This window comes from Saccostrea cucullata, unplaced genomic scaffold, assembly GCF_032062105.1.
Source record: "Saccostrea cucullata isolate Sc308-1 unplaced genomic scaffold, CSIRO_AGI_Scuc_v1 ctg86, whole genome shotgun sequence".
NCBI lineage: Eukaryota > Metazoa > Mollusca > Bivalvia > Ostreida > Ostreidae > Saccostrea > Saccostrea cuccullata.
The window spans coordinates 19240-34621 of record NW_026930361.1 but is presented as its reverse complement, the minus strand read 5'-3'; the positions used below and the strand labels follow the sequence as shown (position 1 = coordinate 34621).

Here is a 15382-nt window from a genome sequence, read left to right as displayed (position 1 = left end):
AAGGTCAATTTTGGTGGTACCCAAAGAAAGGTCTTGTCTCAAGGAATACACATGTAAAATTTGAAAGTCATAAAATTGCTCCACTAAATCAAAAGTTATGGGCAAGGTTAAAGTTTTTGCGGACAAATAGACAAGACAGACGGAAGGACACGACAAAAACTATATAACCCCGAATCTTCGATTATGGGGGCATAAAAAAAGCAAGTTATAAGCAGCGGTTTGAATGAAGGGGGTGAAAAACTTTCGCGTTTCGCAATTAATAATGTCTCTTTGGATTTAAGGCGTTAAATGTTTTAAAGCGTCCTTTTAAAAAGCTTACTATACCCATTGCTTTCCCGAAAGCGAGGGGATATTAAATCTCATTCGACTGTCAGTCTGTATTCCTGTCTGTCCGTCACAAAAACTTCAACCTTTGTCCTATCTTTTGAATGAGAAGAGGTAGGGATTTCATATTATACATGTGTATTACCTGCGACAAGATCTTTCTAATTACACTATGATTTTTTTACCTCGTGACCTTGACCTTGAAGTTTGATCTACTTTTCAAATACTGTAACCTTTGGTCATGACTTTTGAGTGAGAAAAAATAGGGCTTTCATATCAGACCTGTGTTTTGCCTGTGGCAAGACCTTTCTAAATACACAATGATTTTTGACCCCGTGATCTTGGCCTTGAAGTTTGACCTACTAAAAAAAATCAAACATTGCTTTAAATTGGTCACAACTATTGAATGAGAAGAGATAGGGCTTTCATTAATGATGTCTTTTATCTGTGACAAGACCTTTCTAAATACACTATGATATTTGACCTCGTGACCGTGAAGTTTGACCTACTTTTTTAAAAACTTTAACCTTGGTCATGACTTTTGAATGAGAAGACATAGTGCTTTCATATTAAACCTGTATATTGCTTGTGACAAGACCTTTCTAAATACACCATGATTTTTGATCTTGTGACCTTGGCCTTGAAGTTTGACCTACTTTTCAAAAGTGGTATTTGACATGTGCATTTCCTGTGGTAAGATATTTACGAGCATGTCATGATTTCTGACCCCTTGACCTTGACGATTGACCTAATTTTCCAACAAAATCAACTTCGGTGATAATTTCTGAATGACATATGATAGGGCGTTCATATTTGACACAAAATGTCATAAAAAATGACATCCCACGCACAACGACGCCGAAAGCGGGGGGTCATAATTCTTTGAATTTGCTTGTTTGCATTGTTACACCTTTATTACGGAAGAGTTTATGTTAAGTTCTGGGAGGCCCAAAATAAGTGTCAGATCAAAAAGTAAAATAGGAGGTGCATAAAGGCATTATGTAATAAAGAATCTTTGAAAGTATCGTTAAATTTCACCCAGTGGTATAAAAGGAGTTGGGATATAAAGAGAGATGTGTATCCCAAAGCGAAACAGACGGACATACGGACGTACAGACGGACGGACATACAGACGGACGGACATCCCAATCACTATAAATTACACCCTCTCACTTTTCAAGCGGGGTATAATAATGTTATGATTGACGGTCTAATATGAAAAATTCGTTAAACATGTAAATAAATTGTACAAATTGTTTAACAATTGTCAATAATTTTTTTGTGTCTTTTTAGACTTCAGCTAATATTGTGTAACTGGGACAAGAAAATCCTTTCAATTAAAATTCACTATAGCTTGTATATACAGACTTGGAGAGGGGAGGGGGCGCAACTCTTCTTGTTCTAAAAAGATTCTTTTTCAAGAATTGTGTATGATTTCGTTAAAAATTGTCTGTCATTCGTTTCCTCACATTTGGCGTTTTATCGTGGTTGAGCTCTATAACCTTCTGTCAAATTTAAACAGAGGAGCACCCCACCCCTTGTAAGTGCAAGATCATCGCCCAGCTTAGAGAAACGAGTCGATGTAAGTGCTCCAATATTTTTTTTTCAGGAAGTATTTTAAAGAATTTTCAAGAAAAAGATATACATTATTTCCTTATTTAAAAAAATGAATACATATTACGAAACAGAAAGGAACGACTTATTTTAAAGTCGATAGGTGGCGCTCTGTTTCAAGATGGAGGATATTCGGATATTCCACTTTCTGAGACCGTAAAAAATGTTAATTTTTGCAAAAAATTAAAGTAACATTTTACAAAAATCTCCAAAAACAATAAACAATGCCAGGTAAGCGTTTCCCTTTTCAAGATTACGATGTACTTTGTAGAAGATATGACATGGAAAAGGGGCATCGGGATAATCTTTTGCACAAATTTTATGAATAAAAGGTAGAATTCGTTTATCTAAAGCATGGAATTCTGTTTATCGTTACTCTGATGTTAGGATTTTATCTTTTTAGTTCATAGGCCAATTAAGTTTAGGGCCATCTGTTGTAGTATATCCTAATAACATTCCAAGGAACAAATGAAACTGATGTCTGTTTTAAGAGTTTGGTGTTATTGGAAAATATTTGTATATATATTTCAATTTATTGAATACAAGGATAATTTTTAGGTTGCTGTGGATGTTGGGAGGTCCTTAGACCACCAAGGTACAAGCGATTGGTTGACAGCATCTTTCCTGCTAACCCACAGGTATGATAAACAAAAAACCTATTAATTTAGGTCAATAGATGGCAATCTTCTAATTTTTTAAGTCATGACATACTGGATACTAGAAAATTTTGCCATGTGTTACTTTTCCAAAAATTGTTTTAGATTTGCAAAGCCAGTCACATATCCGTGAAACTATTACTATAAAACATCTATTTTCTAAAATAATTAAGCTTCGCCAATGTCAAGAAAACAAAGTGTAGCTGTTTGTTAGGCCATAATTAAAAAAAAAATCATAGATTCTCATCCTAACCTGCTCTAATTCTTTAGATTGTCTCATTAAAAAAAAAAATGTTTTCTTCGACTGAATTCTAAATTTGGTATTGAATTTATCATTCAACTTTTGTATCATATCCTGTGAAAGACACCCTTATTTTGACAGCTGAGAAGATGGTTATTCATATTTCTGTAATATGTATTATTAGTGATGATGTGTCGTAAGAGATATACATACTGGGGTATTTTGATTGACCTCTAATTTGACTTTTATTAGGGCATAATAGATAAATATGCACTGATTAATCAGGTTAACAAAATATTCTGTACAATGAAAGAAATAAACAATGTATAATTCAATCTGCCCACCTGCCTCAATTTTTTGAAAAAAAAATTAGAAGATTAGAATTGGTAATTTGTTTATAAGTCCCTTTAAATAAATTTTGATATAAAAAGGTGTGCAGAATAAAATTCCAGTTTAATTCATTGTTTTGTTATTTTAAAAAAATGTTCTTAGGATGGTTTGGTGAAGAACAATATGGACAAATTAATATTCTATGCCATGACTACATCTGAAAAGTTGGACAGGATTGGAATGTATCTGGAACAGAAACTTAGTAGAAGCATCAGCAGGCATAGGATTGGGTATGATATGCTGCTAAATTGTGTTGTAACTTCATCAAGTTCTTTTAGAACTTTAAGTGCACAATTATTATCAGTTTGACATATAAGTGAGAAATTTTCCATGTATTTCAGAAGTAAATAGAAATTTACTGTAAAAAAAATCTAAGAATGTTGACATTTTTTACTTCAGGTTTGTTTTTGTGGCCATGGATGCCCTGGACCAGCTGCTGGTGGCTTGTCATGCCCACTCCCTGAATCTGTTTGTGGAGAGTTTTCTGAAGATGGTACAGAAATTGTTAGAATGTGAGGAGCCTGAGCTTCAAATCCTAGCCACCCAATCAGTAAGCAACTACAATATTATCAAAATGGATTTTACTCATTTATTTGAATAAATTTTGTTAACAACAATAGTGTACAAAATTTGTGGGAGCCTGCTCACTTGAGTAACTTTGCTACAGGTTTTCAATTTTATATTAAAATGAGGAATTCAGGCTGTTTAGAATTTTGGGAATTTTTTTAAGGCCGAAGAAGTCCCTATGGTATACTATGAAGTGTATGCAAAGTCTTATTTTTTTTCAGTTTATAAAGTTTGCTAACATTGAAGAAGATACTCCATCTTATCACAGAAGATATGACTTCTTTGTGTCCAAGTTCAGTGCCATGAGCCACAATAATAACCGAGATGAAACCATCAGGGCAAAGTAAGTATGAACAGTATTGTTGCTTTGAAATTATAAAAATCTGTCAAAACTTTCTTTAGCCTGAAGTTTAAGCATTTGCAGCATTTAAAACGGATATAACTACTAGATATAAATTTATTAATTTTCATTACATTAGACAACATTTAAACTAAAATTCTTTTAATTTAGGTTATATGTTACAATAACAAGTGTACTTTATTATGGAAATTGTAATTTTCCTCAATGTATAGACAACTGAGACAAAAAGAAATAGAGGCATGAGTTTTTATGATAGATCAGTAATACCAGTTGTGTTTATTACAGGTTCAGAGGTGCTGGACTTCTGGGTTTACAGGGAGTGGTCAGAAAGACGGTCAGTGATGACCTACAGGTCAATATCTGGGACCCTGTACACATGGACAAAATTGTTCCCTCTCTCCTGTACAACATGCATACACCTGAGTGAGTTCTATATTATGGAGGACCATTTTAAATTCACATTTCTGTATGAATTTTAAAGATCAGTAATCAACAATTGTTTTATTGAACTTGTGGAATTTACAGGATATTATACATTTAATGTGAATTTTCAGTATCACATATTAGCATTTGTTTCATTGAAGATATAATTTAAAGATATTTGCATGATAATTCTTAGGAATAAAAACCAGTGAAAATTGTGCTGGTTATAAAACTTTCTGTGGACTATCTGTAGGTTTATGTCGGTAAACTTGGAAAGCCCAAGAGATGAAGAACATCCAACTTACATTGCTGAAATGGTGTTCAGAGATCTGGTATGCAGGGCTTCCTATGGAAATGTCAAATCTGTCCTCCAGCCTGTACTACGGTGAGCAATGTTATTATTTAGGAAATGAATTATACATTGTGCTGTTAATAATAAGCATTAAGTTGAAAATCAAAACTGAAAAATTCATCTGCTTTTTAGTTAAGTCCATTTTTGGACTCTATTCAAATTTATGTTTATTTCTTTTTCACAGACATATCGACAATCATGGACTCTGGGTGCCAAACGATTTTGCTGTGAAGTGTTTCAAGATAATAATGTACTCTGTACAGGTAAATATTACATAATTATGTTTTTACTCCAGGTACGTGTCAGAGAATTTTGAAAACCTGATTTTAATTTCCCACTTAATTTCTTCAAGCATCGTGTCATTTTTCCCCCGAACTATTTTTTAATGGTGTAGAACATTTGAACTAACATAAAAGAAAGTACAATGTAGATGATGATTGTATGTGGTGTACTTCTTTTAATTCCACCCTCAACAGATACAGCGTGAAGTAAGTTTTCTGAACCTTTTCATGTCGTGAGTGAGTTGGCATGTCAAATTAACTATTTCCTGCAAACCTTCAATAGCTGCCTGTGATAGGCGAAATTTATGCTTTTTATTCAGGAAAATATCTTTTTCTAGGAAACAATTTTTTTTTTTTAAAACATGGTAAAACATACCATTGTCTGTTGGCTCTTTGTTCAGAAATAATGAATATTCTAACAACTGAAACACACAAAGTTAGACATTGCTTTTAAAAGCTACATCCTTCAAGATTTGAACCCGTTTTTAATGCAGCAAATTCTAAGGGAACAAAGATTCCTGGATGGGCTGTATTCAGGGATATTTTTGCCCCATTTTATTTTCATCCTTGCACACCTGTTAACAATTTTGCTCAGTCTAAAATTCACCTCAACACTATTATTATGGAAATTGGGGTTGGATGGTGTGGTGATGTACTGGTATCTGTCTCAAATGGATAATTTCAATGATGAAACACTTAAGAATTCAGATTTTACTAATTATAGCACATGAAGGTATTCTTGTTTTGCTTTGTACTTTTGATGAAAAGTGAAGTATTCATCCTGATTGGGTTTTATTACATTAATTTTTTTGTTGTTGAGTTATTTGATGACCAGTTTGTTTACTTGTATTAAAAAAACATAATATTTTTCTTGCATGTGCAGTAAAAAAAAGGTTTCACATTATTCTTATGACCTAATTTTGGTAATTTACTAAGCAAAAAAAGCTAATGTTTTTAAAATATGTGTTAGATTATTCCTAGTGGATAAATTTTGTTTGTTTGTGAAGTGTGTAGAATAGCTATTGATACAAATTGAGAATAAATTCTGACATACATGTACAAACAAACATACTGACATTCTGTTAAATATTTTCTAAAACCCCAGTTGTTTGATATGCTGGAATCACCATGCTAGTCTGTCTGTACATTCCTCTTTGTTTCTGGATTATAAATTGTTCTCATTACAAACATAAAAAGCCCATACTTGGAGCCAAGTGTACTGGGATTTTGTCTTTGCCTTCATCAAAGTGATTTGGAGAAGCTTGTCACAGGATTGAGATTACAGTGTTATTTTTTTTTAACTTTATCACATTGAGATTATTGCTGCCACAGTTTTTTTTTTTTCATGGTGTGAAATTGTGTTGCAACTTTGAGCCTAGGTCACAAAGACAAGGGCACTGAGAATGAAGAAAATAAATAACTAAGAATTTAGAGATTTGTGGAAGCTCATGTTTGATTAGAGAGTGTGGCAATATACTGAGTATTTCTTCTGAATAATTATGAATCAGTATGGTACTGGTACTTGAAGACACTGAATTTGATTTTTTTGTTGCATGCAAAAACTTTGAAAAATAATATGCATCTAACTTTATCAATACATCTGATTTATATGAATTTTCTTGAATTCTGTTATGAAATATTAATCTTATAATGGGTACTTAATTTTCCTATGTTCATATCAGTATATTTTTGTTTCTTGTATCAAGTAATCTTTTTCCTTTGTACATGCAAAACATGTAACTATATTGTTTCCCTTATTCCAAATCACTCTAAACAATGCACATCTTAAGCTTAAAAAAAAATTATACAATGTAAATTGTTTATTCTGTTTGTCTATCAAATTCCAGGCTATAAGAAGGGCATTGCTTTTATTTAAAAGAAATGTGACCAAATTAAATTTTTCAGCAGCTTTTTATTCAACAGCTTTATTTTCATATGCACTTTAGAAATTCAACAAAATTTGAAGTAATTTTTTTTTATTGTATCATGTGCTGAGCTGATAAGTGATTTGAATAATTTTCTGTACAGTCAAATTTGAGCATCGTCTGCAAATGTTTACATTTCTTTTTAAATTTCAGCAACAGTATGGTTACCTAGTTATCCAGATGTTGATGTCACACCTTGACACACATACCAATAGTGACCCCGGCATCAAGGCCAGCATTATAGAGGTTCTGTATGAATCTGTTCTCATCTCTGCTGGAGGATCTATAGGTCAGTATATTACCTCTTGGTCTTACTAATACCAGTACATCATCAAACACTGTGGGTTTTAATCTGACACTACTCTTACAAGCCATTGGCTGCATTGGTCTGAAGTTGCTCATTGTTTTGTGTATTTTAATGCATTTTGAGATACACATATGATGCATTTTTGAAGATAAAGTCAGTTGGAGTGGGTCATTGAACATTTATTATTGGTTGTATTACATTGTTGTATTGCTTTTAATTACGATATCCTTTCAACTTAACAACAGGGCCTTCTGTGTTAGATGTATTTAATACTCTTCTGAGACATCTGAAGACATCTGTGGACAATAAAAGTTCTGACAGCAAGAAAAGGGCAATGGAGGAAAAGTTTGAAGAGGCCATCATTAGTACCATAGGTATATTATCAGAAAATGCATGTTATTTTCCTCTAGTATTCAATTTTAGGTCATAGTTGTGTGATGCCATTGAGTTTTACATACAATTATATGTTCTCTTAACAGGTGAATTTGCCAACAATTTGCCAGATTACCAGAAAATAGAAATAATGATGTTTATTATGGGGAAATTTCCACAGTTTGGTCAAAATGATGAGATGGGGTAAGGAAATTCATATAAACTAAAAAATAAATGATTCTTGCATCAAAACAATTTTTTATGAAGATAGCTTATTTGAGTTTACTCCCTTTACAGATCTTCTGTGGACAACTACCTACAAACCATGCTCCTTAAAACTTTACTTAAGGTTTGTAAAATAGACATGCTTTTGAAATTTTTAGTTTATTTTTATTTATTCAACAATCATTTTGTTGATTTTTATTGTACAAATGAAAGCAAATAGACTCCACATTTTCTTTTTCCTCCTGAAAGGTTGCCACTAAATACAAGACTGTGATAATGAACAATGCATTTCCTCCCGAGTTTCTTCAGCCATTACTTAGAATCTCACTGTTAGAGGAGCCAGGATTACGCGTTGTAGTGCAGGAGATATTACACACACTGTTAGACAGACACGATAACGCCAAGAAACTTAGAAATGTGTGGTAGGCCTCTGTATTTTTAGTCAAAATAAGTTAAAGTAGAGAATAAATCATTTTAAGATAGATAATCCTGGGTTATGGCATATTGAAAATTTATTTTATTGTTTCCTCTTATAGTATTCCTAAAGATGTTGTCGCAGAGCTGGACTTGACTGTGGAAAAAGTTCCAAGGCAAGACAGTCTATTCATGAAGAAGGTACATAAAATATTAAAATTGTCAAATATTTTGAATTGAATTCTTGATTGTGTGTTTATACAAAGTAGATGCAACATATACATGTACTTTAAGTAAACTGAATATTTTCTTTAGTAAATAGTACATGTGGTACTAAAAAACATTTGATCTTTTTTAAATTTTGAAGTGGATTCTTTTCTGATTATTTTATTAAATTTTAATGTATATTTATTTCTTTGCAGAATGGAATACAGTTTTATTGGCATATCTTAGAGAATTTACAGATGGAATCCAACAGAGTGGCTAACTTTGAAGCCATTTACTGCACAATGTGCCTCATATCTATTGAGATGGGTGGAGATGACATTCTAGTAGAGCTTATAAGATTAGCTCTTGATATCCAGGTCAGTCAGAAAGCATTTTCTTTCATCATAAATGCTTTGATTGTATAATTTCATTCAGGTTTTGTGGTCATTAATTAAACTTAGATGCAGAGCTCACTTTTGATCTCAGTCTCACTTCACTGTATATTCCTTTTCATAAAATTGAGGTTAAGATCAAAAGTGATTTTGGCATAGTTTATGGCCCCAGAGCCAGTTTTAGTACTAAAGGTCTCTGTTAGAAGTGTTTTAGAAAATAATATATAAATGAATTTTCCACACATAAATGCAGTATTACTGTTGATTCACCCTCTTATTGTCCTGATCTTGTACTGTAGCAAACGACCCTGGAATCCAGTCTGCCCAGTACTCACAAATGTTGTAACCATGCTATCGTGGCTGCCTACCTCAACCTGGTGGCACACATCACCAACATGTCACCACTGGTACAGTACCTGTCTGATGTGAGTATTGCCGTCTATTTGTTTCTCTTTGCTATTTCTTTTATTTAATGTGAAATACAATCCATTTAAATTCATTATAATTCATAACCATCTACTTTAAATGGTAACCTGCTTTGATTTTTTAAAGCTTTATAATTTTTACTTCATATCCATTATCATTGTTGTTTATTAAGATCTTGCACTTCATTCTATGAAATGTTTTGTATTAAGTTTTCATCAGACTTTTATTTTGTATTATATAGCTGGTAGAGGTGAGAAAGAAGGAGGCCAGCCACCTACTCCCAGAGTTTGCTTTCAACAGAGCAAACAGACCCACAAGGTAACCTAGTTAATCAGCTGTTTGATATCATAATGGGAATTTTGATGTGTTTCACTTTCATTTGTGTTAAACTTTGTTGAGTTACAAACCTTTTAATTGTTACTACATTGTATTGATTTTTCATTCATTTTCATTGCTGGAAATGTAAAAATATATAGATAGTTTATCAAAATTTCTCAACAAACTATTTTGGGTGGTTTTTAAAGAAAATTTATTTTAAACATAGTATATATGTTTTATTTTTATCCATTTTTATTCCTAATGCTTATATTAATTTATAAAGACAATTTTTTTCAACTGAGTATTTTCATCATTTATTTCATGTTTGTCATTTCTGAACACCATGCCTTCCAAGTTTCATTTTTTAATGCTAAAAATGGTTTCAAGTGTGTATATAACTTGAACCCTCCTGAAATATTAATAACACTTCATTATTTGGCATGTGTCATTCATTTGTTTGCTGTGAATTTCCTTAATAAGCATTAATTCACTTCCGCAATTTAACAGAGATGAAGAAGCTGAGTAAGTAACTTTGATTCCCATTACTAACCCTGCATCGTTAGATATCAAACTGGAATGCCATATTGTAACATTATACATAGCTTTTAACAATCTACACTTAAAGCATTAATTCAAGGAACCAGTATCCCAAGTTGTAAATTACGATAGATATGTGTGTTCTGTATCATAAACATTTAATACCAAGAAAGGAAACATTAACAAATATGTATCTTTACTGGGTATTTATGTTCTTTATGATAGCCCCAATAATTTTAAAAACATTAAAATGACCAATTTCAATGCAAATTTTGTTACCCCTATTTTTGAGGTAATACCCAGTAAGTTGGTAAGTTTTAGGCCAATGCAATGGCTTCATGTAATCCTTTTGTAGACCAGAAGTTTTAGCTTTAAAATGTACCAATATATTCAGTGTGGAATTTATGAATGATTGCTATTGGCCAATCTAATTAAAATCGTTTTATTTATTCGAAGTACGACACTTTTGTTATACTAACATCTAAAACCCAATAAGGGTCACGATTGGTCAAATTGCAACAACTCTAGACTTATTCGCTTCGATATATCAACAAATATCCGATGATTTTGCCAGCGAAAATTTGATTGGTTGATAGATTATTTGGCATGTGTCTTCTTTGTTTGCTGTGACCCTCTATAAGATGTTGTTAGATGTTGGTGTAGAAGCTGAGTATGCGAACTGGATTCCCATTACTAACATCTAATTTTAATTAGATTGGCTGTTGGCCATTTTACATGTACTTAACACAATTGGACTTGATTGCTATTGGCCAATCTAATTTTAAATTATGTTAGATATGTGTGTTCACACTCGTACACTAAACATTTAATAACATCAATAAAGGTCACATTTTATGTTTATCTTTATGAACAACTCTAGACTTATTCGCTTAAATAACGTTAACAAATATCCGATGATTTTGCAATGCGAAAATTTGATTGGTTGATATTTTTGACCTAATACCCAGTAACCCTTCTTTGGTAAGTTATGGGATGTTGTTAGATGTTGGTGTAGCGAGTATGCGAGTGGATCTAACATCTAATTTTAATTAGATTGGCTGTTGGCCATTTTACATGTACTTAACACAATTGGACTCAGTCATCAAACTGACCACAACTGAAAACAAAATGTTTGACTTTATTTCTTTGTTGGTCTTCTTGCCTCTATGGATAAGATTTGTTTTAGAATTGAGGAGGAAATGATTCCATATCTGCTGAACATTGTTAAACACAACTATATACTGATAGAGTTGTTTATGTTCTAAAAGCATGATTGTCCTTTTTTTCCACCAAAAATTTTGTGCATTGTCAAACAGTATTCAAAAGTTTGTATTAAGGTTTTTGTTTTTTGTTTTGCTACTTGTTGAAAGAGTTTACAAAATGCCAGTTTTAGGTGGAATTGCGTACATGTACGTATTTCAGTATCAGGTATACAATTTATTACCTGATGTTTACAAAGGTTGAAGTGTATGCTTTAGAAAAATTTTATCCTCAAACAGAGCATGTTTTTTTTATTTCCTTCTCTTTTATTTTCAAATGAAATTTTGTCATTGATATAACATTAAACAAACCAATAAATTACAAACGTAAAACATGCATGTTTGAATGGGCCATTACAATCGTATACAGAAGAAATAACAAGAGTCTTTTTCATGCAATATTTTAGATCTTTTGTAATTTCATATACATGTATCAAAAAACATTTTGTTTCATAGATACTCTTATTGATTAACTCAGATGGAGCTTTCATATGATTTTAGTAAAATATCACTATTCACCTCAGTGCAATCCCTGTATTCTGGATAATGCTATTCAGTCACTAGAAAGAAAAAAAATCCTTTATTGTCTTGAAAAAAAACACATAATAGCTATGATGTGAAGAAGGAAAGAATAAATGTTTTTATTTTTCGCAGCTATCCACAGAATGATAAGGTAGAAGACAGATGGTTGTTGGATCAGACAACATTACAGGAAATCCTGACGGATTGCGGTCATGACGCCTCCCGTCTTAGTTCCCCCCTCGCTCTCAGACCACACAGCTCCATGGGTAATGTCAGAAATTAATTTTTAGTATCTCAAAATAATTCAAAGAAACACAGTTGAGTTTCATATGAACACTTTTTCTTATATTTATTCACAGGTGCCGTGATTCATGGTAAAAAAAATGCACCTTGTTTACACATTAACTTAAGCCAAGTAACACAGTTCATGTATTTAATTTTAACAGTAATTTTTAAGTGCATCCTGCTATACCCCCTCCCCCAAAGTTTGCTTTGACACCCCAAAATAAAGAAGTAGGTATGAGCCCTACCTGAAGCAAACTTGCATTGAAGAGGCATTTGAAGTGTTTACTACCAAGCGTGCTCTGCATCTGACCTATATTTTCTGGATGAGTGACCCAGATTTAAGTTTTTATGAGCAAGGTTAGTTCTAGTTAGCTAAAACCCCTATTTTTACCAACATTCTGGTTGATAATACATCTAGGGATGGGATGTACACTACCAGACTAACTTTGGATGTTGCATCTGACATATTTTTTGGATTAGTAGCTACTAGCTAGTTATTAAAGATTTGGTCAAGATTCTTTCCAAATAACTACAGAGACTATACATGTATGCATGATGATTACTCTAGATACATGCATTGATCTTCTAGTGATGTGCATTTTTTTGTTGTTTTAAAATTAACATAGAGTGATGAAATTGCATCTAACTAATGGGACATGCTGAATTATCATTTAATGCGAGACTTTTGTCTTACTTATAGATACCGTTCGTCGAGGTGAGCTTTGGAATTTTCGATAACTTATATTTGTTATTTAGATTTATTTTCAGTTTTCTCTCAGGAAGAAAGAACTATGCTCTGTTCTTGCGTTGAATTTTTTTTAGCATTTGATCGATTTGTTCTAGCATTCCTGACTAGCATTTCTGCATTTAAAAAAAAAATTAAGAAAATTAAAGATGATTTAATAATTATGATTTCTTATGTATAACCTTAAAGCTACACAATCTTTTCCCTTCTAAGCCTATAAATGTGGAGATTTTTATGTGTTCTAGAATATGATAATTTTTGGGATTGACAATTGATGTTATTTACATAAATCCTACATATATTTCCAAAAGGTATACAGTCTAATAAAGTTGAGGAAATATTCTTGCAAAAAAATTACTTTTCACTTAACCACTTCAACGTAAAAATTTCCACATCTATCGAGTCACCACACTGCTTTTTGCTGCAGTACATGGAATAAGAAATGCATTTTCTTCATTCAGTGTGAAATAGAGAACTTTTTTTGAAATATATTTTGTTGATTATTGAATATTGAGGATTAGAATTTATTTGATTTTATATCAAGATAGGCTTGATAATAATTTGGATATACATGTATCTTGTTTTATAGACTCAGCTATGGCCAGCAGTATAAGTGACCTAGGTTCCATTAACATAGAACTCGATAGCCTTGAGAACTCACCATTGTTAGCTCGAGTGAGTACCAAGTGAGACTGGAATCTCATTTACAACCAAGTTCTGATTTATCAGACCTCATTTAAATGTAATCTAATCTTCTTTTGTTTTTCAGAAAAAGGTTGAAGAGATAACAGTAGAATCATTAAAGAAGATGTTAGGTATGGAGGTTCAGGGTCAATTTCTGACCAAGTTCTTGTGGTCTACCTCAAAATATTAAATTGTACCATAATGTACATCTGTATTTATATAGCTGTTTCCAGTTCTGAAATCACTCATCCAGTAAAATGCCAGTAAATGCAATAAAAATGCCATTAAAACTAGATATGAGGACCTTTGATATTAAAAATATCTCCATGCTCAACCAAAATAGATGTACAAACATTGAAAAAAACTTTTGTTTTAATATCAATATATGCATCTTTGTGAAACTTTTTACAAAATATCATTCTTGACAATACTGTATTACAGCTGAAGACCCATCTCAGAAGCGGGAAGAAGAAGCCAAGAAAAGACAGGAAATATTTGAAACATTCCAGAACGCACCTTTTGAGGAAATTATAGCCAGAGCTGAAGCTAAGGTAGAAATCATGTAATAGCCCTTATTTTTAAGAGGACAGTTGATGATAAAGATTTAAAGTAGCAATACAATGATCAGCTCTACTGATCTTAGACCAGAAAAAATTGGCATAAATAAAATGTCTATTGTCTCTTCATCTTAAAATGCTACCTTCTCCTGCATACATGATTCTCTCTGTCATATTTTATATACATGTAATTATATCAAAAAATTGCAATAAATCTTTTTTGTTTCAGTCAAATCACTTCCATGAAAAGCTGTACGAGATTTTAGAGATGACTCCACCAGAAAGTCCAGACCACGCGAAGGGAAACCAGAATGCTGTGCCTGTGTTTGAAATGCAGTTCCCTAGTCTCTACGTTTACTAATTCACTTCTTTCAAAAATGTCTTTTTTATATAAATGAACTTACACAGCATTATTTATTTAATTTATTGTCAAAGACTTTATCTATCATAAGCAAGCAAACACTGGTCTACTGATGGAAGCTGATGAAGTAAATTTGTAATTTGTGGTATTTGTTTGGAGATGAAGTAAATTTGTATCCATTTCAGTATTCCTCACACATAATGTTTTAAATTTTTTACCTAGGATTTGTTCGAATTATTTAAATGTATAATTTAAATTTATGTTCTGTGCAATAATAGTAGCCATCTACTTCTTAGGGTATTATTATAATATTCTAGTGTTTTATTTATTGAATTATCAATGGAAAATGTCATTTTAATTAATAATAGGGAAAAAAATAAATACTGTAATAATAAAATGAATTTGTTTGCTCCTCCTTGTGCCGAAAATAACATGAATTTATATATACTTACATATTTCTTGTAAGGATATGAATAAGGGTTTAAAGCAACATTCACAAGAGGACTTTATCAATTTTATCAAGTTAATTCTTAGCAAATTAGTATTACGAGTATTTACCTTTTGTAATTTATTTCATCTTGATGTCAATGAACATTATTCATTATATTTGGAAATACAAACATTTTTAAGGACAAAA

At 32.0% G+C, this 15382-nt stretch overlaps 1 protein-coding gene across 7 annotated transcripts; it reads left to right on the top strand.

Annotated features, from left to right (window-relative positions):
• The first annotated feature begins 2047 nt into the window (after positions 1–2047).
• Positions 2048–15142, top strand: LOC134283819 (protein EFR3 homolog B-like). Of its 7 annotated transcripts, XM_062766296.1 has the most exons (26): positions 2048–2169; positions 2497–2576; positions 3328–3455; positions 3625–3775; positions 4014–4135; positions 4439–4576; positions 4830–4961; positions 5113–5191; positions 5405–5416; positions 7288–7423; positions 7687–7815; positions 7921–8017; positions 8111–8162; positions 8288–8460; positions 8575–8653; positions 8875–9036; positions 9351–9476; positions 9719–9795; positions 10303–10317; positions 12246–12379; positions 12473–12487; positions 13099–13113; positions 13733–13818; positions 13913–13958; positions 14269–14378; positions 14614–15142. In XM_062766296.1, the coding sequence occupies exons 1-26, from the start codon at positions 2163–2165 to the stop codon at positions 14743–14745; spliced, it is 2433 nt and encodes an 810-aa protein (XP_062622280.1). In that variant the 5' UTR covers positions 2048–2162; the 3' UTR covers positions 14746–15142. The 7 variants fall into 7 exon arrangements, with proteins under 7 accessions (XP_062622280.1, XP_062622281.1, XP_062622284.1 ...); XM_062766297.1 differs by lacking the exon at positions 5405–5416; XM_062766300.1 differs by lacking the exon at positions 10303–10317.
• The last annotated feature ends 240 nt before the right edge of the window (positions 15143–15382 follow it).

Coding starts and splice junctions, on each gene's coding strand:
- LOC134283819 (XM_062766296.1), top strand. Junction 4,962..5,112: donor GTCCTCCAGCCTGTACTACG/GTGAGCAATGTT, acceptor TCTTTTTCACAG/ACATATCGACAATCATGGAC. Junction 13,819..13,912: donor ACTCACCATTGTTAGCTCGA/GTGAGTACCAAG, acceptor TTTGTTTTTCAG/AAAAAGGTTGAAGAGATAAC.